The sequence below is a fragment of the Rhineura floridana genome, chromosome 12 (genome assembly GCF_030035675.1).
Source record: "Rhineura floridana isolate rRhiFlo1 chromosome 12, rRhiFlo1.hap2, whole genome shotgun sequence".
Taxonomy (NCBI): domain Eukaryota; kingdom Metazoa; phylum Chordata; class Lepidosauria; order Squamata; family Rhineuridae; genus Rhineura; species Rhineura floridana.
The window spans coordinates 14239969-14266448 of NC_084491.1; the positions used below are offsets into that span (position 1 = coordinate 14239969).

Consider the following 26480-nt stretch of genomic DNA (forward strand, 5'->3'; position numbering starts at 1 on the left):
TATCCTGAGCCAGAACATCAAGGGTTGAGCAAAAGCACCTCCTCACTAAAACCAAATACGTATTCAGTAAGTTTTAAGTAGTAGTCCAAACCTGACCTTGGGGCAGGGGTGGAAGGCGCAGTAGCTACTCGAAGGGCCCACACATGTTATTGGTCCCCAGCTGCCTGTGCACACATCCTGCCAAGCACTGGATCCAGCTTTTACTGCGCAATGACAAATACATTTTTTGAACATATGTAGTTTGCTGAAGGTTGAATCTCACACCATAGAATGAGGGCTAACCCTCCCAGACTTTTTCAAATGGCTACCATACTTGCATTTTTTTAAAAAAAAGTCCTTGTGAACATTCATTAGCATTTTAGTTCCATTTCACCTTATATACATTTTTATATGCAATTTTGCCTAATATACACATTTTTGCAAAGCCACTTTGCCTGTATCTTATTTTCACTTATATGTGCATTTTTATGCACACTTTACCTTTAGTATATGCATTTTTGTACACAATGCCTAGATGGGGAACTAAACTGCAAAATTCAGAGAAGTGCAAATTTCAAAGGATGTTTGTGTTTCAGTTGCATATTGTTTTGGAAAGTGAAGATTGAGTAAGTTTGCCTTTTAATGTAAACTGAATTGAATTTCTTCCCCATTCCCACATACAGCACATCCCTTGTGTTTCCTTAGCAACACAGTTGACACAAACAGGTTGTATCCCAGGAATATTAGCCTCAATTGGGGGAAAAACATAGCCGAAAATTTAAATACACTTTTAAATACAGTTTAAATACACTGTTCTATACACTTTTTGATTGCAGGTCTACTATTTTGTGCTTCTAAAATGGAAAGAAGCCTAAATATTTTCTTGGTGTTAATTGATCAATGCATGACATGAACTGTGGAACACCCAATCATAGAGGAGAATACTGATCAGAAAGTCTTGGGCACAATCTCCTTGGAAGCTCTCCTGCTCTTTGAGATCTCCTTTTAACTGGAGATCTTCTGCATGCACAACACATGCTCTACTGTTGAGCTATGGGTCCTGATATGACAAGCCAAGGGATGAAGAGCTCTGTATTTCAATTATGGCAGATGATTCTGCCTATGCTCCATCTTAAGAACTGCAGCCTTGGTTATAAAAACATAATTTTTATACCCTTGGGTATAAAAACATGTTTTTTCTCCCTGTCTTCTATCAATTTGTTTGACATCTTCATCATTCATTCATTGGCGATCACTCGTGGCCGAGTAAGATTGTCTTCCAAGATAAGGTCTTTAGCAGTGGGTTCTTAAGTGACTGTGGAGGCCAATTCTGGATACACACAGCCTCCCACAGTGAGGACACAGGTTTCCAGATGGAAGATGGTCGCGATGAGGATTTGTTTGACATGACTTATGCTTAGCTCGTTTTTCCCGTTCACCCTGTATTCGTGTTTTTTTGAAGTCCATAGCACCTTTGATAATAGCCAACCTCCATTTGGGATGTTCATTGGCCAAGACTTCCCAGTTCTCGATGCTCATGTCACATTTTTTTAGATTCACTAAGAACATCTTTAAACTTCTTTTGCTGTCCACCAATATTCCATTTTCCATCCTTAAGTTGGGAGTAAAGTGGAAGACAGTGATCAGGCATTCGAACAACATGGCCAGTCCAGCGAAGCTGATGTTGAAAGATCATTGTTTCAACACTGGCAGTCTTTGCTTCTTCCAAAATGCTAACATTAGTCCGTCTGTCTTCCCAAGTAATTTGCAGAATTTTCTGGAGGCAGCGTTGGTGGAATCTTTCAAGAAGTTGGGAGTGGCGTTTATAAATGGTCCATGTTTCACAGGCGTACAGTAAGGTCAGTAGTACAATGGCTTTATAAATATGCATTTCGGTCTCTCTGCGAATATCCCGATCCTCGAACACTCTACAGGAACACTCTACATTTCATTCGGGAGAATGTGGCACTCGCAGAGCTCAGATGATGCTGAATTTCAGCATCAATGTCAGCTTTTACAAAGAGATGGCTGCCAAGGGGAAGTGATGAATGTTCTCTAGCATCACACCATTAAGCTGGATTGATGGTGCTACAGGGTGACTAGTTCACACCTGTTGATGAAGAACTTTGGTTTTTTAAATATTAAGTGAGAGCCCAAGCTTTCCATATGCTTCTGCAAAGACATTTAGGATAGTTTGAAGATCTTTCTCTGAATGTGCGGAGACTACATTATCATCAGCATACTGAAGTTCTACAACAGAGGTTGACATTGCCTTACTTTTTGCTTTCAGACTACTGAGATTAAAAAGCTTTCCATCTGTTCGATATGATTTCCACACCAGTAGGAAGTTTCCCCTCAATCATAGCAATGAAGATAGCAAATAAGGTAGGAGCAATGACACATCCCTGTTTTATGCCTGGTCCAACTCTGAATGGATCGCTCTGAAAGCCATTGTTCTCCAAAATTGTTGCTGTCATGTTGTCATGAAGGAGTCGCAAAATATTCACAAATTTATCAGGGCATCCAGTTTTCAGAAGGATGGCCCAGAGAGCAGTTTGATTCACAGTATCAAAGGCCTTAGTCAGATCGATAAACGCCATATATACAGGTCGATTCTGTCCCTGGCATTTTTCTTGAAGCTGTCGTGCAGTGAAGATCATGTCCACTGTCCCCCTGGAAGGGCAGAAACCATTTTGAGATTCGGGGAGGACATCCTCTGAGATCAGTAGGAGGTGATTTGTGAGGATCCTTGCAAGGATTTTACCTACGGTAGCAAGAAGAGAGAGACCTTGATAGTTCCCACAATCTGTTCTGTCACCCTTCTTAAAAAGGGTGATAATTATGGCGTCCCTAAAGTCTTCCTGGATCTCCTCCCTCATCCAGATTTTTTTGACGAGCTTATGAAGTTGTTGTGTAAGACCAGGCCCACCTTCTTTAAAGACTTCAGCAGGAATCCCATCAGGTCCACTAGCTTTGTTGTTCTTCATTTGTTTGATGGCTTTACTGACTTCATCCAAATTAGGGGATACTGCAAGCTCGTCTCTAATTTGTTGTTGTGGAATTTGCGAGAAAACCTCACCAGCCACAATAGAGTTATGATTAAGGAGGTTGTGGTAATGCTCTTGCCAGCGCAGTACAAGAGTCTCTTTATCCTTAAGAAGTTTGATACCATCCACTGAATGTAAGCGATTTGTACCATAATTTGTTGGTCCATAGATGGCCTTTGTGGCATTAAAAAAGCCCTGTGCATCATGAGCATCTGCAAAGTGCTGGATTTCTTGAGCTTTCTTCATCCACCAGGCATTCCTAAGTTCTCTAGCTCTTCTTTGGACCTCAGCCTTTGCACTGGCATAGATTTTTTTCTTACCAGCATAGTTAATGTCTTTCTGCCATATCTGGAAGGCTTTCCTTTTCTTGCCGATGATATGTTCAATCTCACTATCATTCTCATCAAACCATCCTGATGTTTCTTAGTTTGGTATCCAATAGTTTGTTCACATGCTGCAATAATGGAAGTCTTCAGTTTAATCCAGTGTTCCTCGACATTTTAAGGGAGTTCCATCAGTAAATGTTTCTTGAGAGTTGTTTGAAAGCAAGCTTTCAAGCAAGAAAGTTCTTGAAGGGCATGTATGTTCATGTTATGCCTTGGTTTTCTTCCTTGGAGCCTACATTGAGGAACAATATTAATGGCCATAGTAGATCGAATTAATCGGTGATCTGTCCAGCAGTCATCAGCACTTGTCATGGCCCTAGTCTGGAGTACATCACGATGATCTCTGGCATGGACAATTATGTAATCCAGGAGATGCCGGTGTTTTGACCGAGGGTGCTTCCATGATGTTTTAAATTTATTTTTCTGGTGAAAGAGTGTGTTTGTAGTAACAAGATTATGCTCTGCACATTTAGTCAGAAGTAGAATTCCATGCAGGTTGTTATTGCCAACTCCTTTCCCAATGGTTTCTGGCTATAAATCAAAATCACACCCAACTCTTGCATTGAAATCGCCCAAGAGGATAATGTTATCCTCCTTAGGTATCTCTGATAAGGAGGTGTGCAGTTGGTTATAATGTTTTTCCTTGATGTCTTCATCAGCATCTAATGTTGGTGCATAAGCACTTAGAATAGTTGCCTGCTGTTTTTTGGCAAGTTTTAACCCGGAGAGTTGAGAGTCATTCATTAATGCCAATAGGAACTTCTGACAAGATTATTTTTAACAGCAAAGCCTACTCCATGTATTCGTTATTCTTGTTCAGGCAGTCCTTTCCAGAAGAAGGTATAGCCTCCTTTTTCTTCCTTCAGTTGTCTTTCTCCTGCTGTTTGAGTTTCTTGGAGTGCTGCTATGTCTATATTAAAATGTCTCAACTCCCTTGCGATGATAGCAGTCCTGCGTTCAGGATGTTCACTATCTGTATTGTCCAGCAATGTTCGTATATTCCACGTTCCAAAGTTCAATTGTCTTTTGCGACCACTAAGATTACTGGACGCGGTAATCCAGTCAGGGAGAGAGATGAGGCAGACTATGTTTAGGTCACTTTTTCTACCCCCCTTCCTATATGGGGTGAGCAGCGTGGATCCTGAATAGGACTGTTCAGTCGAGGATATAGCTGCCGAACTACTCAGCTGTCTTGGTCCATGAGCCAGGATGACTGAGTCTGTATCCATCGCCCATGTGCCGGTCCATGACTAAGGGCTTCCGGATTTCACAGTCCTGCCCCATTGCCATTCGCTGATTGCCCTGGAACGTTTGGTTTGGTTTGGTTGGAAGACGCCTGTGTGTGAATTTGTTTTATGTGGGGAGATCAGTGCACAACGATCAACACACAATCTTGACAGAAAATGGCTTTGATTCAATGGCATGGATACTATGACGACTGGAAGTCTTTTACTTCTGCAGCCTTCATCCGCCTTCACAGCTGTTGTAATATACACATTGTTATCCTCCGCCTGTTCTGGCCATTGAGGATATTCTTGGATCATTCTTTGTCTGGTTCCTCTTCCTTGACCTTACTGCCATGGGTGACCCTGCTGGGAGCACATGACTCCCGATGGCATCGCTCATAGGGTTCAACGGAACACACAAACCCACTCACCACTACAAGGTGACGATCCAGCAAGGGTTGACATCTTATCTGATGAAGACTGCTGGAGAACTCAAAAGCTTGCTCAAGACTTTATGCCATTTTGGTTGGTCCCAATAAGGCTGTTATGATACTGTGGCTTTTGGATTTCACCCATAATGGGAAAGCATGGACGTCATACTAAACCCTAGTTTAGTATGACAAAGATGACCTGTAGCAAGTTTTAGGACTGCTCACTCCTGCCTCCCTTCTCTTACTTGGCGAGAAGGAGTTTGAAAGTTTTTGCTTTGGCTTAAACACAGCTTGTTGTGTTATCTAAACTGACCATCTGTGATCAGTGGGTTATGAAGCTGGCTTGTTTAAACAAACCATATTTAACAATAACCACAGCTTAGGGTACCTATGACAAGCTATACTGTGGTTAATGAAAACTGGAAGCAGATACTTCTGAACTCCTCTTTTAGGCCATCCTAGAGGAGGAGAGGTGAAATATGTGAGCCCTAGGCTAAATTACGTTCATTCTTGGCATGTTCAACTATGGTTTAGCGTACTTGAATATGGCCAGTATGTCTTGAACTTGCAAGCTTTTCCTCAACAGGGAACACATGCAGTAGCTGTGGAAAACTGTGATGACTTTCCCATATATTCATGTGAATTAGCTCACAGTTAGGTAAAAGTATATTTTTCAAACACTAATATTTCTCACACTGGCATGTACAAGGGAAACTGTTGCTGGAGGAAAGTAATTATGCTGGGAGTGAAACAATGTCATACATTTTTGAAAAAGATTATAGGCAGATGCGTCTGGTCCTCACCTGGTTCTGGAAACCCATAGCTGGAACATTACACCTCACAGAAGCATCTTCTTCATGGGAGCAACTCCTTAACTGTGTGCTGAATTTGCAGTCTGTTATGGACTTTTCAAACCCTGTGCATTCTACTTCATTGAGATGAATAGGACCCATACCTTGAAGGAGAAAGACACCTTCTCAATTTTCCGCAGAAAATAAGATCAAGAAATTTTGTATTTCAGATATTATGTTTCAAAACTCTGGCTGTATCAAATCCAAAAATCCAAAAACCTCGGATACTCACCGTAGAGGATTCCAGAACTCAAAGAGTTTGGATTTCTGCTAAAGGGTCTTGCAACTTTTATTTTTACTGCTTGACAGATTAGTTCCAGTAGTTTATTTGTTAAAAAATAAAGATGCCAGAGACAAAACAGAGGCCAACTTTCCACTTCTCCATCATTGACAAACTTCAGCTGGAGAACTGGAAGCAAAATATTCTCCCCCTCAGGAACCTACACTTGATCAAGCTCTGACATTTCAATGAGAACTAAGGTAATTTTTCCAGGACAATATAAAAGAACAGAAGAAAGAATAACTTCAAATACAGGTGGGTTAGTTGAGAATTCCAAGATGGTTTTGACTTTCTGAGAATACAAAACAATTTGACAGGATGTCTTTGAGCTTGAATAAGGATTGAATAAGGATTCTGTTGTGACAAAATGATTTTTTTTAAAGTGTAGAATGAAGAACACTACCCATTTTAGCATAGATAAACTATGACCTAGTTATCCACAGTTGGTTGCTTATTAAAGCTCAAGCCCTTTCTTGAATAAATCAGTTGCAGCATGGTGCTATGTATGTTTATTATGAAGTTAAGTCCCAAATTAGGTATTTCAAGTAGGTATTTACAAGATTGCAACCTTAGCCTCTAATCTTAAGGACCCCTGCAGATGACACTGCTTCATATCAGTGTATCTCCTGTAACTTCTGCTGAAATCCCTTAACCTTTCATACTACAAATGATCTGGGATTTTTGGTCTCACTTTTGTTGTGCTTATAGCTCCCTCTGGACAGCAATAATGTCGTTGCATTGGGAAAGCATTACAAAACAACCAATAAAGCAGGACTTCCGGGAAGGGTGACTTAGCCTGTGCCTGCTTTTGAGACGGGCTCCTGCCTCAAAAGAAGCTTATTCAGATATATCAGTCAGTTTTTTCTTTTTTTTTTGACTGATTAAACTTCTCCCGGGTAGGGAGAAACGAAGAGATTAACCTCAAAGCCTATTTTTGTTGGGACGACCAGATCTCATTAATTTATGGGACGAGGTCCAGCCGACGAAGGTGGGACGGATTTTCAACAGCAAGCTCTATCTGTTAAAGCGAACGTTCATCTTATCTTCTAAGAGAGAACGCACTAACAGGCAAGCACCCTTCTTTCTATATTTTTCTTTTACTTGACTTAAATTGTTGCTGTTTAAAAGAGATTTGCCAGATTGATCGGTTTTTGACATCTCACTGGGGAGCCGTAACTTCTCTCTGCTACGCACTAATTAATAGCTTATCTCTGTTTTTGTTGCAAAAAGCTGTCCTGGATTTGCATTCTAAAGATACACACAGAAGAGGGATTTCTATTCCAGATTTTTATTTTGAAAAATATTATACTGTTTTGAGACTACTCTCTTTTTGGTCTATTTTATTTTGACGAATCTGTTTCTTGACGATTGCCATTAATTGCTTCGATCCTGGGAACTGCATTTTGTTTACTTAACTATTGGAGAGATAAGGCTGTCTGCTCTGTTTATACTGTGATGTCACCAAGTTTGGAGTATTAACCCAATTGTTGCTGAAATAAGAAGTGGTTTTCCTATATTTTTCTTTTAAAATGGCAATTAAGAAAGTGGCTGAGAATCTGGAAATAACTATGTTTCAGAGAATAATGAATGAGATTGAGATAACGAAAATTGAATTGAGTAAAATGAAGCAGGAGATTAAAGATATAAGGGTCCCTGTGAGAGAGGTGACCCTGGAAGGGGTCCCTGTGAGAGAGGAGACCCCGGAGATTGGAATAGGGGTCCCTGTGAGAGAGGAGACCCTGGAGACTGGAATAGGGGTCCCTGTGAGAGAGGAGATCCCGGAGATTGGAACAAACGTGGAACAGGAACAAGATTTGGAGTCTATGGACTTTAGAAATAAAATCTATTGTTTGGAACTCAATGTTATCTCTGAAGAAATTAATGAAGACTCTAGAGATAAAGTTATCAATGGCATGGATTATCTTCTGGACTGGAATGATGTGATGGAGCCCAATATAGAGAAAATCTATGGAATTAACTGCAGCCATGTGACAATGGAAAAACTTTTAAGAGATGACCCAGTGTATTTTGAAAAAAAGAACAGAGATATGATTTTACAGCAGTATTTCAGCAACTTATTCAGAATGGATGGCAAGAAAATATTTGGGATAGAGGTAATTCCCATCAGACTCTTATTATATGACTATGGCTTTGACAGCAAGATTATTATGGAATACTGATAATGGAAGATTGGATATTGAAATTACTGGACTTAACAAGACTACTGAAGATGGAAGATGGAAAATGGAACTAATAGAGATAATAGAACAATGGCTACTGAAATTACTGAACCTAACAGATTCTGATGTGATGGATTAATTGAAATGTTTATTTTGACTATGGTTATGACAATAAGATTATCATAATTAGTAATGAGATGGATTAATCGATATGCTTATCTGGAAAAAAAAAATTGATAGATATATTTCTTAAAGAATTGAAACCTCTCTTTGACTTTTTGTGGAAAGAATAAAGTAATGTTTATGAGATTTGATGATTAAGTAAGATAACTACTGGAGGAAAGTGATTTTATAATATGACTTAAGAGACAGGATTGCTATATATTATAGACTTATAACTGATTTGATCTTTGACAAATGGGAAGTCAATATTTTACTCTTTATTTTTTATTTTTGTTTTTTTTTTTTTCTTCTTTTCTTTTTTTCTTTTTGTTTAACTATTTTTGATTTTGTTTTTTGTCTTTGAATGTTTTATGATTTTGTCTTGTATGTTTTATGAAAATCTGAATAAAAATTATTGAAAAAAAAAAAAAAAAAAAAAACAACCAATAAAGCAGAATAAATCCACCACTAATCCCCTATTATTGTATCAAGAACAACCCATCAACCTAACACACAGTATTGATTCAAGTTCATTCTTTGTCTGCTACCTTTGTTTGATTTTTTCCCATCTATCAAAATATTGTTATTTTGACAGAAACTATAAAGATTTTGAAAGGAAAGCAGCTTCATGTCCTCTTCCTCCACTTTTATAGACTATAATGGGCTTGACTTGCTTCCTCTCCGCTTGGAGCTTGGATTATTTGAGTGGAGGTGGATGCGAGAGAGAGAGAGAGCTACGCTGGTGTGCTATACTGTGCTGTGAGTAAAATAAATAAAAGAACAATATATTTGAGGGAATATTCCAGGGGGGGAAATCCAGCGTCAGGAAAAAGCTACTGAAGTTCGGAGCAAACAGGACCATCTGCAAAGGTGGAAAATATGAGGACCATTGAAAAATCCAGTGCTAAATACGAATTCAAGCAGAATTCTCATCCTTCCCTTCCCATAAGGTAGCTTCCTATGTTCTCCAGTGGGGACAAACTGATAGAGTAAATGAAACTTGGACATTTCTGAAGTTCTTAATGTGCATCTAAACTGCATATTTTTTAGCCTGGAGAAGAGAAGGTTAAGGAGAGACATGATATGATCTTCAACTATCTGATGGGCTGTCATACAGAATATGGATCGGACTTGTTTGCTGTTGCTCTAGAGAGCAGGAGAAGGAAGGACCTGATGGGTAGAAATTGCAAAGCAGAATATTTCAGCTAAATAGTAGATAAGCTTTCTAACAGTAAGAACTGTTTAAGCAGGTATTTAACAAATGCTGGACAGACATCTGTCAGTAATGCTGTGGTTGCATCCTTTCAGGGCAGATTCTGCATTAAGCAGGATGTTGGATTACATGACCTCCACGACCCTTAAAATTCTATGATTCTATGATCTGGCAAAATGTGGATCTGCCTATCAGTCAACTGGCTCCAAACACACAATTGTGTAAATTATGGGCTGTATCGAACTAAGGAGACTGTATCCAACTCAGAGGAGATCCACTGAAATTAACAGGCCTAAGCTAGCCCTGTCTATTAATTTCAGTGGGTCTTCTCTGAGTATGCTTAGCATTGGAGACAACCCAATGCTTTTGATGTACAATATAACATGCAACTAGTGAAAAGGCCATTGGGCAGGATATGAATACAAAAGTGCACAAGTTACATGCACACACACACTCAGGGACAGCCAGTATGGTTTAGTGGAGAGAATGCTGGACTTGCATTGAGAAGACATGGACTCACGTTGCTGCACAGCCATGAAACTTACTTGGCTACCTTGGGCCAGTCAATCTCTCTCAGCATGATCTACCTTACAGGGTTGATATGAGGAACAACCCCATGCATGCTGCTCTGAGCTTCTTTGACAAAGAGTGGAATGCAGATGTGATAGATACATATATAATGCATGTCAGCAGGGTGGAAGATTAGGTCAATGTCAGTTCTTTCAGTTTCTAATTTTTCCAGTCTTAAATTCGGTTCTCCACATTTTGGCAGCAATTTGTGATTTTTTTTTTAAATCCTCATGAAAATTCACCAGCATTTTAGTGAGAATTTCTCCTACTAAGTGCATTTTTGTCTGCAGTTATGACTAGTGTACACATTTTTGCAAGCAATTGCTCCTAATATAATGCATTTCTGTATGCTATTTTCACTAATATATTCATTTTTATGCACATTTTCCCCAATACATGCATTTTTGCAAATGTTGCATTGCAAAATTCAGGTAAGTGTGACTATTGAAGTATGGCTGTGTTTCAGTTCTCATGTTGTTTCGGATTTGATAAAATGGGCTTTAAATGCGAACTGAACCAAATTTCTCTCCCACCCCATGTGGGTAAGCTACACTCCTCTGGCTTATGATAATTTTTTTCTGATTGTTGGAAAAGCTGCTTCTCCTCCTCCCCACTATCCCAAACAATGTCTCCTTCCATACTGACAACGTGCTTCTCTGGAGGCAGTATCTTCTGATTTATTGACTCTCGGGACAAATATTGGCTCGGGCACTTTGCCCTGGGTTGGAAATGCTTTCCTCAGTATTCTTTCTATTTTCAGTCAAGAAAAACTCAAAAGGACTGAAGCAGCTGCTTAAAGTTTCCAGGTTCTGGCCATGTAATGTGGCAGCAGGCAGCACGCTCTAGCCCATCACGTTGCAGTAAAAACTTTTTCATTTGGCTGCTGGCGCTTCCGTAGCTATAAAAGCAATTAAGTACACATTGGAGTGCTCTGCGTGCAGCTTGGCTGGCAAGCTCACATTTTTTAAATTCCAGAGAGTTGCAGCATGTCTAGTACTTTTTAATTCATATTCCTTTTCCTTCCCCCAAACCACATTGGTCTGGAGGTGCTCCACCTTTTCATTATGTTTTATGATGTGTGTTTTTTGGTTCAGTAGTGGATCCCCACCTCCCACCTTCCCTTGCCTGCAGGGAATAGTAATAAAGGCCTTGGGGATAGTTTGGAGGTTTGGAAATGGGAGACCATAGAAATAAATGTCTTAGACAGAGATGAGGAAGCTTTGTCAGCTTGAGGGCCACATTCCCTTCTGAGGGACACATGCCAGGATGGGTAGGGATGGGGGAGAAATTCAATTTGGTTTGTATTTAAAGCTGAATGTATCAAATTCGTATTTTCCAAAACAATATGAGAACCGAAACACAGCTATCCTTCAAAATTTGCACTTGCCCAAATTTTGCAATACAGTTCTCCAACCCAAATAATGTTTACAAAAATGCATATATTAGGGGGACAATGTGCATAAAAATGAATATATTAGTGAAAATAACATCCAGCAATACATTATATTAGGAGATACTGGTTGCAGAAATGTGTACATTAGTCAAAACTCCATACAAAGTGTGTTTATTAGGAGAAATACGCAATAAAATGCTGAAGACTTTTCAAGATTTTTTAAAGAAAAATTCACAAATTTCATCAGAAATGTGGTGAACTGAATTTAAGATTGGAAAAACTGGGAAACCAAGAGAACCAATACTGATAAATCATTCCGTCCCTAATGGTGGGTGGGGCCAGAGGCAAAAGTGGATGGAGCAGCACTTGCAAATGTTACCTTTGTATAGTAGGCTAGTTTCTACACCTGTGGTCCTCCAGTTGTTGTTGGACTCTAATTCCCATCAGCCCTAGGCAGCTTGGCCAACAGTCAGGGGAAGATTGGAGCTGTAGTCCAACAACATCTGGAGGGCCATAGATTTCCCATCCCTGTTCTGCACACACTCTCACATCTCTCTCTGTCCTCTATGCAGACATTATCAGACTTCAAAGATACCTTCCACCCAGATGAAGACACTCAAGGAGGGTTCAAAGCAAGGCTGCTGAGGCGGGTGGCCTGAGGACAGGGGGTGTGGCTAACGTGGGAAGTGGACTGGAGAGTCTTGAGGGCCAGAAAGAGACCTGGAGGGCATATGGGCTTTCTACCTCTAATCTTAGATGTCACCAGCACCAGATTTAGGAAACCTAAACCTAAAAATTTGTGCGGCTCCGTCACTGCTTGAGTTCAGAAAGGCAGTTTAAAGTTTTCCTTTTAATCAGACCTTTGTGCCATCCTAGGCATTTTGGCTGCTGTGAGTTTTCTTATTATTTGTTCATATATTGTTTTTGTTATTTTTAATGTAAATATCTCCTTATGGAGGTAGTGAGCTATAAGTTATTTCAAATAATAAATAGACAAGCTCTGAATTTTGTGAAAATGCTCACCTCCTTCTCTCTACATTCCAGGCCTAGAGGCAAAATGTGACCCTCCAGACCTCTCTGTTTGGCCCTCGGGATCCTCTCCAGGCCATGCCTGTCCCCAGCCCTGCTCTGTTCAGTTAAGGATGCACTCCAGCTAGGCAAGAGCAGTCAGGAATGTGTGCTTGAACTTATAACACCTCTTGTTTGCCTGGATGGACTACTGAGAGAGATTTATTTATTTATTAAATTTATATCCCACCCTTTCTCCTAGTAGGAGCTGTGTGTGTATTTGTGTATGTGTGCGTGTTTGAAGAAAAATTGACATTTGTGTAGCTGTAAATGTTTCCTTTTGCACAAAGGTAGGAGTCACATCTGCTTTTCCATTCCTTTTCGCCTCTGGCCCACCCTCCACTGGTATATGGCCCCCAGGAGGTTGCCCATGAAGGAATGTGGATCTTAGGCTGAAAAAGATTCCCCAGCATAATCAACACATTGAACCCAGAGCTGAGGCAGATTAAAGGATGGGGGTTTGCAGGAACGGGTGGGATAATTGTTGACCCTAAGTGCACCACTTTGTTTTTTCTCAAGTAAGGAAGTGGCTGCCATTCATACCTAAGGGAGAAAATAAAAGTCATACAATTTGGGACAACATTGTGATGAGGGCAAAACCTGCCCATTTCCCCTAATATTGAATGTCCCAGCCTTCACCAATAAAGACCCCAATGGGTGGGTGCAGTGTGTCTCTACAAAGACACACACGGTACCCTCCTTCAAGGCTCTGTGAAAAAAATCTGAGGGTATTCATAATATGTGCAAATACGACCATGTTACTGTTACTGGATGTGAAGAAGTTGGGAACGGAGGAGGCTGCCTTTTACCAAGTCAGACTATTTTCTGTCAAACCTGGCATTCTCTACTCTGACTGGCAGCAGCTCTCCATGGTCTCAGACAGAGGTCTTGCCTATGATACTTGTTCCTTTTTTTAAAACTGGAGATGCTGGGGATTGAACCTTGCTGTAGGAAGGGCTGTAGCTCAGTGGCAGTGCATCTGCCTTGCATGCAAAAGGTCCCTATGGCATCTCCAGGTAGGGCTGGGATTCTTCCCTGTCTAAAAACCTAGAGTGCTGCTGTCAGTCAGAGTAGGCAGTACTGTGCCAGATGGACCCAATAGTGACCCAATATAAGACAACAACTATGCTTCTATGAACCTGGTCCTTCTGCTTGCAAAGCAAGTGCTTCACCACTGAGTTCTTCATCCTCCCTAAAAGCGCCTTCACCATAAGCGTGCTTACCTTGTCCAAGCCTTGCTCCCATAACAGCCTCCTTGGCAGATCCAAAGCCTAGCTCTCGGCAGACCACACTTGCAGAAATGAGGTTCCACTGGTCATCACAAACAGTTCCCCATTCCCCATTCATCAGCACTTCAATGCGGCCCTCTCCGATCTTAGCTCCACCCTTTAACCTTACCAGTGGATGCTGAAAGAGAAAGATCCATAGAAAAAACAATATTGCTGAGGAATGTAACTGTCCCAAGCAACTATCTGTAACTCAGCAATTTGGTTCCTATTGGAAACAGGAGATTACATCAACTCAGTTTTATGGATGCAATTTTTCTGAATATACCCAAGGTGGCAAATTGTTAAATAAAGCACATGGGACTTCGTAGAGAGAGATTAAGTGGTGCAACAACCTGGAGCATGTTTCACTGTTGGGGATGGATGAATTTGTCAATTTCAGTTTATCCAATTTTCAGTCTTGCAATTCTCCACATTTCTGCACTAATTTGCTATTTATTTTTTTAAAAAATCTTTTTAAAAAATGAAAATTCATCCTCATTTTAATGTGAATTTCTCCTAATGCACACATTTGTGTATGCACTTTTGACTAATGTACACATTCTTGCGAACAATTTCCCCCAATATAATGCATTTTTGTATGTTGCTTTCTCAAATTCATGCATTGTTATGCACAATTTCCACTAATATATGTATTTTTGTACACATTGTAAAATTCAGAGAAGGGTAAATTTCGAAGGATAATTGTGTTTCAGTTCACATGTTGGTTTGAGAACTGCAAATTAGGTAGTTTCTCATTAAAATGCAAACAAAATCAAATGTCTTTCCAATCTGTAATTCACGGGCATGTCAAGAGAATTGAGGTGGTATCTGTTACAGTAGATCCTGGCCTACTTTCTTCCTGCCTCTGCCCTAAAGGGACTGAGCAGGCTTTCCAGTGGTCCACAAGTCAAGAGGGGCATCAGTTCCCCTCTGCATGGTTATATGAAGCAGGCTAGATTATGCAATACAATTTCACCTATGCAAATTTTCTAAACTTGGAGTGGGTGGTGGTGGAATTGCACAATTATTTTTAGTTGATTCAGAATCTAGATTTTGCATCATATATCTCATATTTTCAGCATTTAATAATAATGATTCCTGAATCTCTAGCTAGCTGTCACTGATGGCCACAGAGGCTGTACTACACTCTTTTAATCAAAATCTGCAGCTTGTATCCACTTAGAATTGTTGCATCATTTGCAACATATCTGCCAGCTGCTTTAACTTGCTCCTTATGGCATCTGCCTCTTCAAGTTGCCGTCTGTTTATTTTCAGCACCTTTCTGTGGAGACTGATTTTCTCCACATCTCTGGAGAAGGTGTGGTCTGCCCCAAAAAGAGATGGAGGCATCTACCACAAGGTGCAACGGAAAGTGGCATCTTTGCAGTGGCTATTTATAAACACACTGGCTCTCAGGCTGCTTCCACAGCATGCATTTCAAGCACATGATTTCCCCCAAATAATCTTGAGAACTGTAGTTTACTCCTCACAGAGCTACAATTCCCAGTGCCCTTTAACAAGCGACAGTCCCCAGGATCCCTTGGGGGAAAGTCATGTGCTTTAAATGCATGATGTGTATGCAGCCTCAGTTCAGTATATTTTAGAGGCTCAAGCCCTTGCTCTACATGGCAACTGATGTGCTATATGAGGAACAAATGGACTTTCCCCAATATATCATTTTTGAACGCTAAGCTAAGACCATGTTTAAGTGCTGGAAAAAAGTTGCAACACCATCCTGGTCACAGAGACACAATGCCAGGGAAAGATATGTGGAGAACGCAAACAAATGCTCATTTATTGAACAAAATCATGTGAAAGGACCTTAGAGGCAATTTACACTTGCAACAACCACTACATGAGCATTCTGGGAAAATGTAGGGCTCACTGCAGCTGGGCAGCACTCACATGGAAGTACAATTTGTAAGAATCAGCGCCTCCACATGGAGGGGAGTTGTATATGTGCCTGCCTTGATTTGCATGATCATGACAGCCCCAAGAAAGTCTCCTGAGATACTTGCATTGGGTGCCAGTTATAAGTCAGTCCAAAGGTGGCCTATGTGGTATCCTCCAGCTCTTGTTCTACTTCAGCGTCCATCAGCCCAGCCAGTGCTACTAATGGTCAAGGATGATGAAAACTGTAGCTCAACAACATCTGGAGGGCACCCACATCAATCCAGCTATGTATGTCTCTATGCATCCTAAATGGAATCCTGTGTTATGATTTACATCTCTGGTATTAATAACCTAAGAAGTAAAGTGTGGCAGCTTATACAAGCTGGGACCACAGATCTGTAATCTCTGAGAATGGTGCCAATTTGGCAGTTGTAATTCACCAGTGTCAAACATTCATCTACATCAGTGGTTCCCAAATTCCTCCCCCCCCCACAGGTCACTTCAAAATTTCTGAGGGTCTTGGCGGACCACTTACTGATTTCTCTGCCTGTTGTAGCAATTATAGTGCATTGTGATAAGTGCTGGTTGATTTTTAATTAAAAATCCATAGAATTCAAATTGTAATACAATAAAACAAATATAAGAAATAAAAGAAGCAATAAAAATACAATAAAAATTTATATTAATATTTAATGTGGACACCCCGCAGACCTCAAGCTTGCAGACCACTGGTGACGCATGGACCAGTTTGGGAAACCCTGATCTAGACTAAAACCCCTTGCTTGTACTGCATGTTCCTATGGACAGTTGATCAGTTAGAAACCAATGTAATATAACGCAAAGGAATTCTGATACACATTTATCCACATTTAACTTTTCAAAATAAGAATAACTGACAGCATGAAAAAAACATGGGGTGGCCAGTTCAGCCAAGCCAGCCAGATAAGTCAATTGGCTTGAACAAAACAATTTCAAACAAGAAATGTGGCATTTTTTTTGCCAAGAGCTTTTGTCATTTCCAGCACTAAATGGAGCCTGCACTGTCGTTAGCCAAAATAATCTTAAATCAAAACAGGAGGCAGGCTATACATGAGGTCCTGCACAATATGAATATTAGCATTGTTCCAGTAAAATCACTGTTCTAGTGGACTGATAGAAGAAGAACTGTTTCAAGACAGATGCGACATTTAAAGAGTGATAGAGGTGGCTTGAGTAGATCTTCGCTGTCTTACAAAACAAGCACATATATTTCTGTCCTGGGGGGATAAATTCTGGAAAATAGGAGCTGCAGGATTTTATTTTATTTTTTGCATGCTTCACAGGAAGCTAGTTACAATTGCAATGGGTAATGACTTGTTAATGCCCATGACATCCCCAACAAAACTCACCTATTAACTACTGGAGTAGTTTTGCAACTGTACATATATATACACACAAGTTTGCAAAGTTGGCTTCATAATGTGGTTGGAGAATCCACCAAAGCAACTGTTAAGTCTGTTCTGCAGGCGTGGTAATATTCCTTATCCCATCACTAGATCCCACTGAGTTTATATCTGAATGCGGCTCTGTAAATAATGCCCAAATATGCACAAGGAATTCATGAAAAGGTGCAATGACTCACACCGGGATATTTTATCCAAATAGACTGTGCATGCTTTCCCTCACATTTACTGTAAAAGAAATGGGGCTAAGCTAGAGTGCTGTGGGCACTGCTAAACTATGCTGTTTCAAACCTGCTGGGTGCATACATGCCATATATTTAAAGCACATTTAAAGCACATAACGTCTTCCAAAGAATCCTGGGGACTGTAGTTTGTTAAGGATACTGGGAATTGTAGCTCCATGAGGGGTAAACTACAGCTCCCAGGATTCTTTGGGGGAAGCCATGTACTTTAAATGCATGGAGTGTACACAGCCCTAGTTTTCTGACTGGTGTGTTTTCAAAGTGTTCCATGTAAGCCATATGATTGGTTGAACATCTAACAGCTAATCAGAAGCTCCATAAAATCATACTCCACAGCAAGAGCCAAGCCAATGACTTTCTCTCCTACCTCTGCTCGGAAAGCTTTGCGGAAACCTTTGTTGCTGGTGGGGGCAAAGGGACGCCCCGGGTTGCAGCTCACCACCACAGGCATCCCATTCTCACATGTGACGTTCCCACCAGCCGTACTGATGCGATTGCCCAGTTTGCAGTTGGAGACATGCGCCTCGCTACCTGTGCAGTCCATGGAATAAGCCCAATAAGTGTGGTTCCTTCGGTTTGCAGTCAGCCTTAAAGGAAGGAAGAAACCAGAACCACTGAGAGCCACATCCTGAGATGGGAGGAAGGGTGGGATACAAATTAAATAATAAATAAATAATAAATAATAAGAAAAAAATTGGCTTCTCCAGATTGCCTGAGGCAGCATGGTGCCCCAAAAGGGGGGGGCACAAGTCTTTTGGCACTCTGCTCTCAATTATTTTATTTATTTATTATCCCCCTCTCTCTCCCAAAGTGGACCCAGGGTGGCAAGCACACAGGCCTTTGTAGAACTACAGAGGTGGACCCTGTAGACCATCAAGTCCACTTCTCTGATTCACATATGGTATAGCTGCGTACTTTAAGCAAATAGACAGTTGATGTGCTGGCCTCTGCCTCAAACCTGATAGAAATAGATGAGCTCTGCTCCTGGACCTGTCAACAATACCAGGTCCCATAGGCTCTGCCACTTGGACTTGCACTGGAATTTACCACCAGACTTTACCTAGTTACCTTTTTTAAAAAACAAAAATAATCACAAGAGTTTGCAACCCTCTGTCATTCTGGAGGAGTTTGGTCATCTGGTAAAGCAGCTCCTTGGAAGAAGTATGGGCTAAAACCCTGTGGTTAGGGGATAGAGCAGATGTGGGTAACCTTTGGACCTTCAGATGTTGCCAAACTACAACCCCCATCTGCCCCAGCAAGCATGGCCAATGGCCAGGGATAATGGGAGTTGCAGTTCAGCAACATCTGAAGGGCCAAAGGTTCCCCGCACCTGCTCTATCCCCTAACCACAGGGTTTTAGCCCATACTTCATCCAAGGACCTCAAATACATGGCCCCCATTTTATCCTTCCAGAAACCCTATGAGGTAGAATGAGAGTGACTGACCGACGATCACTAGGTGAGCTTTGTGGCTGATGGAAGATTTGAGTCTCCCCAGTCCAAGCACACCATTTACTCCACCACATTGACTCACACAGATGAATGGGAATGAGCTGTGCTTGTTTACTAGTGAGAGAAATGCACTCTGGACATGCTCAGAATGTACCTGATTTTTTTTTTTACTCCATTTTCCAAACCTGAATGTACAAGCAGGTTCCAGCCTGCACCTTAGCTCAGTTTAAGCCCCGTCTCCCTCTCTTCCACAACAAACTTTTGATTATTTTTAATAGCCCATAAATAATTCATTTCCCTCTCCCAGGTCAAGGAAATCGCTGTCTTCTCTTCAAACAGATTCTGTTCAGCCTGCAAGCCTGGCAGGGATAATGAGAGCCTTTCTCCTAGTTTTCTACTCAGACACTGCACTCTTTCTTCTTTTCCTCCCGGCCTTATCTGCACTCGCCAGAGCCATTCTTGCCAAAGGTCCCAATTGACGAGAGCTCTGGAAGCAAAAGGCTGCCTGGGATGTTCTGTATTTGTCACAGGGGATTTCCTCTTGCTGTTGCCTACGATTTCTGTTGGGCTTTAGGCTTTTAACACGGAGACTCCTTGAAGGCTGTAACCCAGGAGAAAATATAAAGGAGCTACTCATTCAGCTGCAGCCTCATATGTGAAGGACAGCCTGTGTGGTGCCCTCCAGATGCTGTTGGACTCCAACTCCCATCAGTCCCACCCAGAATGGTCCATAGTCAGGGATCATGGGAATTGTCTTCCAACAGCATAAGAAGAGCACCACATTGGCTACTTCTGGACTACATGAACTTGTGTTGCATCTTTGGGGAGTTGCCAGATTAACATATGGAAAGCACCATCCTCACTGTCTGAAATCTATAGGCTATGAAAGTTAAGAGCAACAACAATACATTGACATCCTACCAAAAAATCCAAAATGCCCCTAACATTTTGGCCTGTCTGGCATCCACTTATACATAAAAGCAGAACACTCAGTTGAAGATGTAGATTTAGATATTTCAGTATGGCTTGGAAGACATCTACTTCAAGTGCAGCAGGGCTGGCGAACCTGTGGCCCTCCAGATATTATTGAACCATTGGCCATGCGGGCTAGGAATGATGGGACTTCTGAGTTGCAGTGCAATGTTTTAAGGAAATCCTTCCCATGCCTAAATTCTTAATCGTTTTTTAAAGAAGTCATCTACTTGTGCCAGCAATTTATAGTGTGAATTGAGAAACAGGCCTCTGAGAATTGTGTGGTGCAGGCAGCTGCTTGAGTTGGCCAGTATTGTGGGGAAATTGTTACATTTTGCTTTGGGGGTTGATCTGATAATAAGGATTTGATATGGGCTAGACAGACATTCCATTACAAATTCATAGAGACTCTTGTCTCAATAGCTATTTGTCATGACAGCTAAAAGAGATTTCCAGATTCAGAGGTAGCATGCCTCTGACAATCAAGCACTTCAGGGCAAAGGTAGGGAAGGATACACAAAGCCCATGGGTTGAATCCCTAGCATGCATCACCTGGTAGAGCATGGAAAGACTCCTGCCTGAAATCCTGGACAGCTGCTGCCAGTCAATGTCAATACTGAGGACCAACAATCTGACTCAGTATAAGGTAGCTTCCTATCTTACCTAAAGACAATTGCCTTCATGCACTTCTCAGAAGCATCTGGTTGACTAGTGTGTGAAACACAGAGCTGGACTAGATAAACCTTGATCTGATCAAGCAGGGCACTTCTCAACTTGGATGGCTTTAAAGGAGTAGACAAATTCATGGAGGAAAAGACTATCAGTGATGGGTAAGTACTGTACTGTCTCCAGTATCAGAGGTCATATGCCTCAGAATAACAGTTGCTGGGAATCACAAGTGGGGAGAGCACTGTTGGGCTCATGTCCTGCAAATTTCCCATAGGCATCTGGCTGGCCACAGTGTGAACAGGATGCTGGATTAGTTGGGCTTTGGCCTGATCCAGCAGGGCTCTTCTTACACCCTTATGATACAGGAATGAGTTAGCAAAAATCCTGAAAGGGTTGAACAAGGAAAACAGTAGGATAGGAAATTCCGGGAGTGTTAAAAGTTTGTCTTTCTTTTAATATAAACTGCCCTGTCAAATGCAGAAAATAAATTACATTCCAGGGTGAGAATCTGGCAGCAAGAAGGATGATGAACTAAGTTGTTTTCTTTAGCAAAAAGAGGCATCTGTGAATCATTTTGCCTCCCACCATCGTGAAGCTCTGCTGTCTCACGTGGATTACCTCAGCACTGAAAAGCCATGGCTGGATTTAGGAATGAAAAATTCTGTGGGCAGGAGAGGTGGGGAGGGTTCCTTTTGAATCCACAGCCCCCAGAATTACAGAGTCAGCTTATTGGAGTAGAAACCCAATCTGGGAACTAGTTTTCCAGCTGTGGAAACCACAGTGTGAATGGAAGGCCCCACTTGGAGGGGAAAAGGCTATTTATGATGTTATGCAGAGTGAAATTAGAGAAATGAGAAGCATGCTAACAGGGCTTCAGAATCACATGTAAAAACGACTGAATCCAAGTGACTGGAGAGAGAGACACAGTGGAAATGTTGTTTTCCCTTTAACACAACATGTGAAACTACAAAGGCAGTGAGTGTGTTAAGGAATCCCTTGGGGAAAGAGAGAGAGAGCTGCTGGCTGCCCAACAACATCTGGAATCCCAACCCTTGGGCTCCCACTGGGAGGAAGGACGGGATATAAATAAATAATAAAATAAGATGTGGAGATTTACAGGCTCTTCCCCATGAACTGGAAATGGTATGGGTAGCATTTGGGCTCAGCCTTTAAGGAAACCCACACTTCACGTCCCTAGCAAAATGGTTTTCAAGCTTTTCTGCTTTCAGAGAGCTCTTTGCCACATCTTCCAGGAAATGACCTCTAGAAGGTTCTGTGCCATGTTCCAGGGTATGCACTGAGTTTCATGTCAGGCACGTGTGCGGATGGGTGAATCTGTCGGTTTTAGTTTCTCTCCGTTTCCCATTTTTCCAGTCTTAAGTTCAGCTCTCTGCTTTTCCACATCAGTTTGCAATTTTTTAAAAACATGCTCATAAAAATTCATCAGCATTTTAGTGTGAATTTCTCCTCATATACAATATTTTTGTATGCAATTTCTCTTAGTATACACATTTTTGCAAAGCAATTTCCCCTAATATAATGCATTTGTGTATGTTATTTTCTTTATTAGATATATTTATATGCACACTTTACCTTATTATATGCATTTTTCTACACATTACTTGGCTTGGAATTACATTGCATAATTTGGAGATGGGCGAATTTTGAAGGATGGCTGTGTCTCAGTTCATGTATTCTTCTGGAAAGTGTGAATTAGGTAAGTTCATGTTTAAATGCAAACTGAATCAATTTCCCCCCCATTCCTAGGCACTTGCCAGGCCTGCTTAGGATTGCCATTTTTGCATTGCCAAAAAAAGATATGTGTCAAACAAACAAAAATAAGACAAAAGAGGACACAGATTTGCATATAAATACATTTTTGTTAAATTTAGAAATATAATTTAAGAAAAATACCATACATTTCACCACAGCAGGGAAGAATGAAAGCGGGCCCCTGCTTAGTCTGATGCCCAGGAGTTAACTGTGATGGACCTCTCAAAAGTCTCTGCTCACTCTTCTCAAGGTTCTTTATCTTCAAACTGGACTTGGGCTAGAGAGCCCTTCAAACATCTTAGGCCTATTCCTGCTGAACTGAAATGCTGTCGTACGGCAGCTCATTGCAAAGGAACTTTCACAATGAAGGACAAACTGATGTTTAGGGAACCTTGGCTGCCTAGACTGATATCATGAAGGCCACCTTCCCATAAAAACAGAAAGCTGCCTTACACAGAGTCAGACCATTGGCCCACCTAGCTTAATATTGTCTACACTGACTGGTCGTGGTTCTCCAGGGTTTCAGACTGAAATCTTTCCTAGCCCTACCTGGAGTTGCCAGGGATTGAGCCTGGGATCTTTTGCATGCAAGGCAGATACTCTAATACTGAGCTATTGTCTCTCCCCAATAAAGTTTGATAACGTTTCCCCATAAGTTCTGAGGAACACACAAAGCTGCCATATTGGATCCCTGAAGTACATGTTAGCTGCTGTTGTGTGTTTGTTTTTTTGTTGGGCCCTAGTCTTGTTTTTACATTTCTGTTCATTATGTTCTGCTGTATTTCAAGTGTACTTCAAGAACTGCTTACACCCAAATGGACCTGTCTGGACCATTAGATCTTCTTTGGAGGCCCTTCTCTGGATCCTCAAGCCATCTCCAGTGAGGCAGGCAGAGACTCAGGATAGGGCTTTCTCGGTGGTGGTGCCCTGTCTCTGGAATGCCCTCCCTATATCTTTTTGGTGCCAGTTAAAGATCTTTGGGGAAGGGATCTTTTAACTGCTGTGTGTATTTGTTATCTCATTGAGTCCTAGTCTTGTGTCATTTTAACATACCTGGATTATATCCAATGTATGCTGAGTTAAAAGTCACATAGCAGTATACTTATTCCTCTGGTAAAATGTTTTGCACCAGCAGAATGTTGTTGTGCAAAAGAATGCATACATAGGTTGCTGGTAACTTTGTTGCACAATAGATGTACAATCTGTTCTGCAAAGAGTTTCCACTAGCACAACTGTTGTGTTGAATTCCTCTGTTGCATAGCATTAAAACTCAGCTATCTGCTAGTGCAGGAGCCCTTGCATTAGTGGACAGAGAATGTTGGATATAGCCCTCTCTTTGTTATGTTCTTTTAATATTTTGTTATTGATGACTGGTTGCTTTAAGTGGTTGTTTTCATTGTTAGCTACTCTGGGCACCTTTTGTGGTTAAAGAAAGGAAACTATAACACACACACACACACACACACAGTCAGTGTAGACCACTGCATTTCAAACTTAGTTCCTCAGCCAGATGTTATTGGACTACAACTCCCATCATCTTTGGCCATTGCCTAAGCTAGCTGGGGTTGATGGGAGTTGTAGTCCAACAACATCTGAGGACCCAAAGTTGAAGAACACTGGGGTAGACAATACCAAGCCAGATAGATCAATGGTCTGACTCGGTATAAAGAAGCTTCCTATGTTCTAAAGCAAACATATGTTCCACATGCATGCAACGGTTTTGGGTTTTTTGGGCATTGTCTACACATCATTCTTATCAAGATGCTAGTCCCCCTTTTAATCTGGAGATTTTGAGATGGGGCAGGAAGTAGTACTTTGTCACGGCCACTGAGCCTCAACTTTTGTAAACTGCTGCTATAGGGCATTGCTGTATGGAGAGTGCAGAGAGAGAAGATACAATCTGTGTTAAAGGGCAGATAACCAGATATAAGAACATAAGAAGAGCCTGCTGGATCAGGCCAGTGACCCATCTAGTCCACATTCTGTTCTCACAGTGACTAACCAGATGATCACAGGAAGCATGTAAGCAGGGCCTGATGCAAAGCATTCTCCCCTCCTGCGGTCTCCAGCAACTGGAATTCAGAGGTATATTGCCTCTGACAGTGGAGGTAGAACATAGCTATCAGAGTTAGTAGCCATTTATAGCTTTATTCTCCATAAATTTGGCCAATCACTACTTCCATAGTTTTAAATAAGTGCTTTCTTTTGTCTGTCCTGAATCTTCCAACATTCAGCTTCATTGATTGTCCACAAGTTCTAGTGTTATAAAAGAGGAAGAAAACCTCTTTTCTATCCGTGTACGTTGACACAGCACCAAACCATATCAGAGCCATGTCAAATAGACATGAGTTCATACGGACCCCTCTCTCAGCCCCTTCTTGTGGTGAATTCTTTCACAATACATCGGGCTGAAATATAAACAGTGGGTTTTAAAGATCCCAAGAGGAAAAGAACATTGGCATTGACATGTGATATTTTGTCCTCATGTGTACAGCATAGCCCCAGGTCACCTGGAAGCACTTATTTACTGTTGCCGGTGGAAAAAAACAAACCCGTCTGGACTGAGAGAGAGAGAGAGAGAGAGAGAGAGAGAGAGAGGCCTTGCCATGTGACTGTACATGATTCCAATCCATGAACCTTTTTGTTTTTACATTTCTCACTAATGAAGAACAACAAGTATCATAGCCAGTGGAATCATGCAAGCAGGAACCCTGGAAAACAGCCTTCTTTTACAAGCCAATAGGACAAGGCCAAAACCCCAGTCATTGTGCCTTTGGATCTCCCTCCATGGTTGCTCCAGATCATGGTCTTGGAACAGGAAAAACAATGCAAACAGTTTCTTAACATAAGCTGTTCTGCAGCTGCTCAAGGGCTGTGTTTGTTATGAACTGTGAAGGAAATTAAAAGAAGAAATGAAGCATTTTATACGTTGACAAAGGTAGGACAGAATACTGAAGCAATTTGCCTGGGTTCTTCCAGCTCCAGTTTGGAAACCTGCCATCCGAAGCAGGGATCAAAAACACAACCAGCCCCTTTTAAAGCTCTTTCTTACCTGTAGGCTCTGGCATTGTATTTTTTCTCTCCTGGAAATCCAAACATGCCACACACGACCCGGGTGGTTTTTGGGGTCCAGTTTCTGTCACAGATTTGCTTCCAAACACCCCCTTCCTTTATTTCCACGTAACCCTCCGTGACGGGAATGCGCTTGCGAAAAGCAGAGAGGATGGGGCGTATCCGGACATCTTCCACTTGAATGTTCATGTTCTAGGAAGAAGAGTTGGAGATAGATATGGGGTTGTTGCTTATTCATTGGCCACAGCAAAGATATACTACAAGCAAAAATTAGATCACAAATAACAGATTTGTTATACAGATAAAACAAATATATTTTCTCCGCATTTTTTAAAAACCCAGCTCTTCAGCTAAGACAGAAATTGCTGCCTTGGAGGCTTCTGCATTGGAAGTGGGGCATCTGATGTCACTTTTTGAATCACAGTGCCTATGGACACACACATAACTGTTCAACAAGGCAGTCCCAAAGCCCTGAGCAATTGTAGAAGTTTGGTTAGATGAAGTCAGAAGATAAAATCATGACAGCCTTGGTGTGTGTCTCGAAGTACCTATGCACGCCAAAGGCCTGAATTCTAGATTTTTGTGTGTGTGTGAATTTTTGTTTGCAAATTTAATACTGAAAAGAAAGAAAAACATAACAAAAAATGAAATAAATAGAAATATTGAAGGTACAAAAAAGTTTAAAGAACAAGAATATGAACGGAAATAACAATAAACCATCATCAGTTTACATTATGAACACTGTACCTATCAGTAAATGCATATTGAGTTAAGCATATAAATTAAAATAAGCCCTCCAGATATCAAAATAGGTATCCACTTTAAATTGATGTCTATATGAAGTATCTTCAAATGTAGTCGGGGCATGGAGGTCTTCATTCCATTCCATAATAGACAGGGGGTATTTATCTA

The 26480-nt window shown here is 41.2% G+C and overlaps 1 protein-coding gene across 1 annotated transcript in view; it reads right to left on the reverse strand.

Moving 5' to 3' along the window:
* LOXL2 (lysyl oxidase like 2) overlaps nt 1–26480 on the reverse strand; it is a 124892-nt gene that overhangs the window by 36779 nt on the left and 61633 nt on the right. The window contains exons 4-7 of the mRNA XM_061593529.1: nt 25549–25760; nt 17999–18218; nt 14010–14193; nt 5873–6024 (exon numbers count right to left, since the gene is read on the reverse strand). Coding sequence (XP_061449513.1) covers nt 5873–6024; nt 14010–14193; nt 17999–18218; nt 25549–25760 — 768 coding nt within the window. The remainder of the gene's footprint in view (nt 1–5872; nt 6025–14009; nt 14194–17998; nt 18219–25548; nt 25761–26480) is intronic.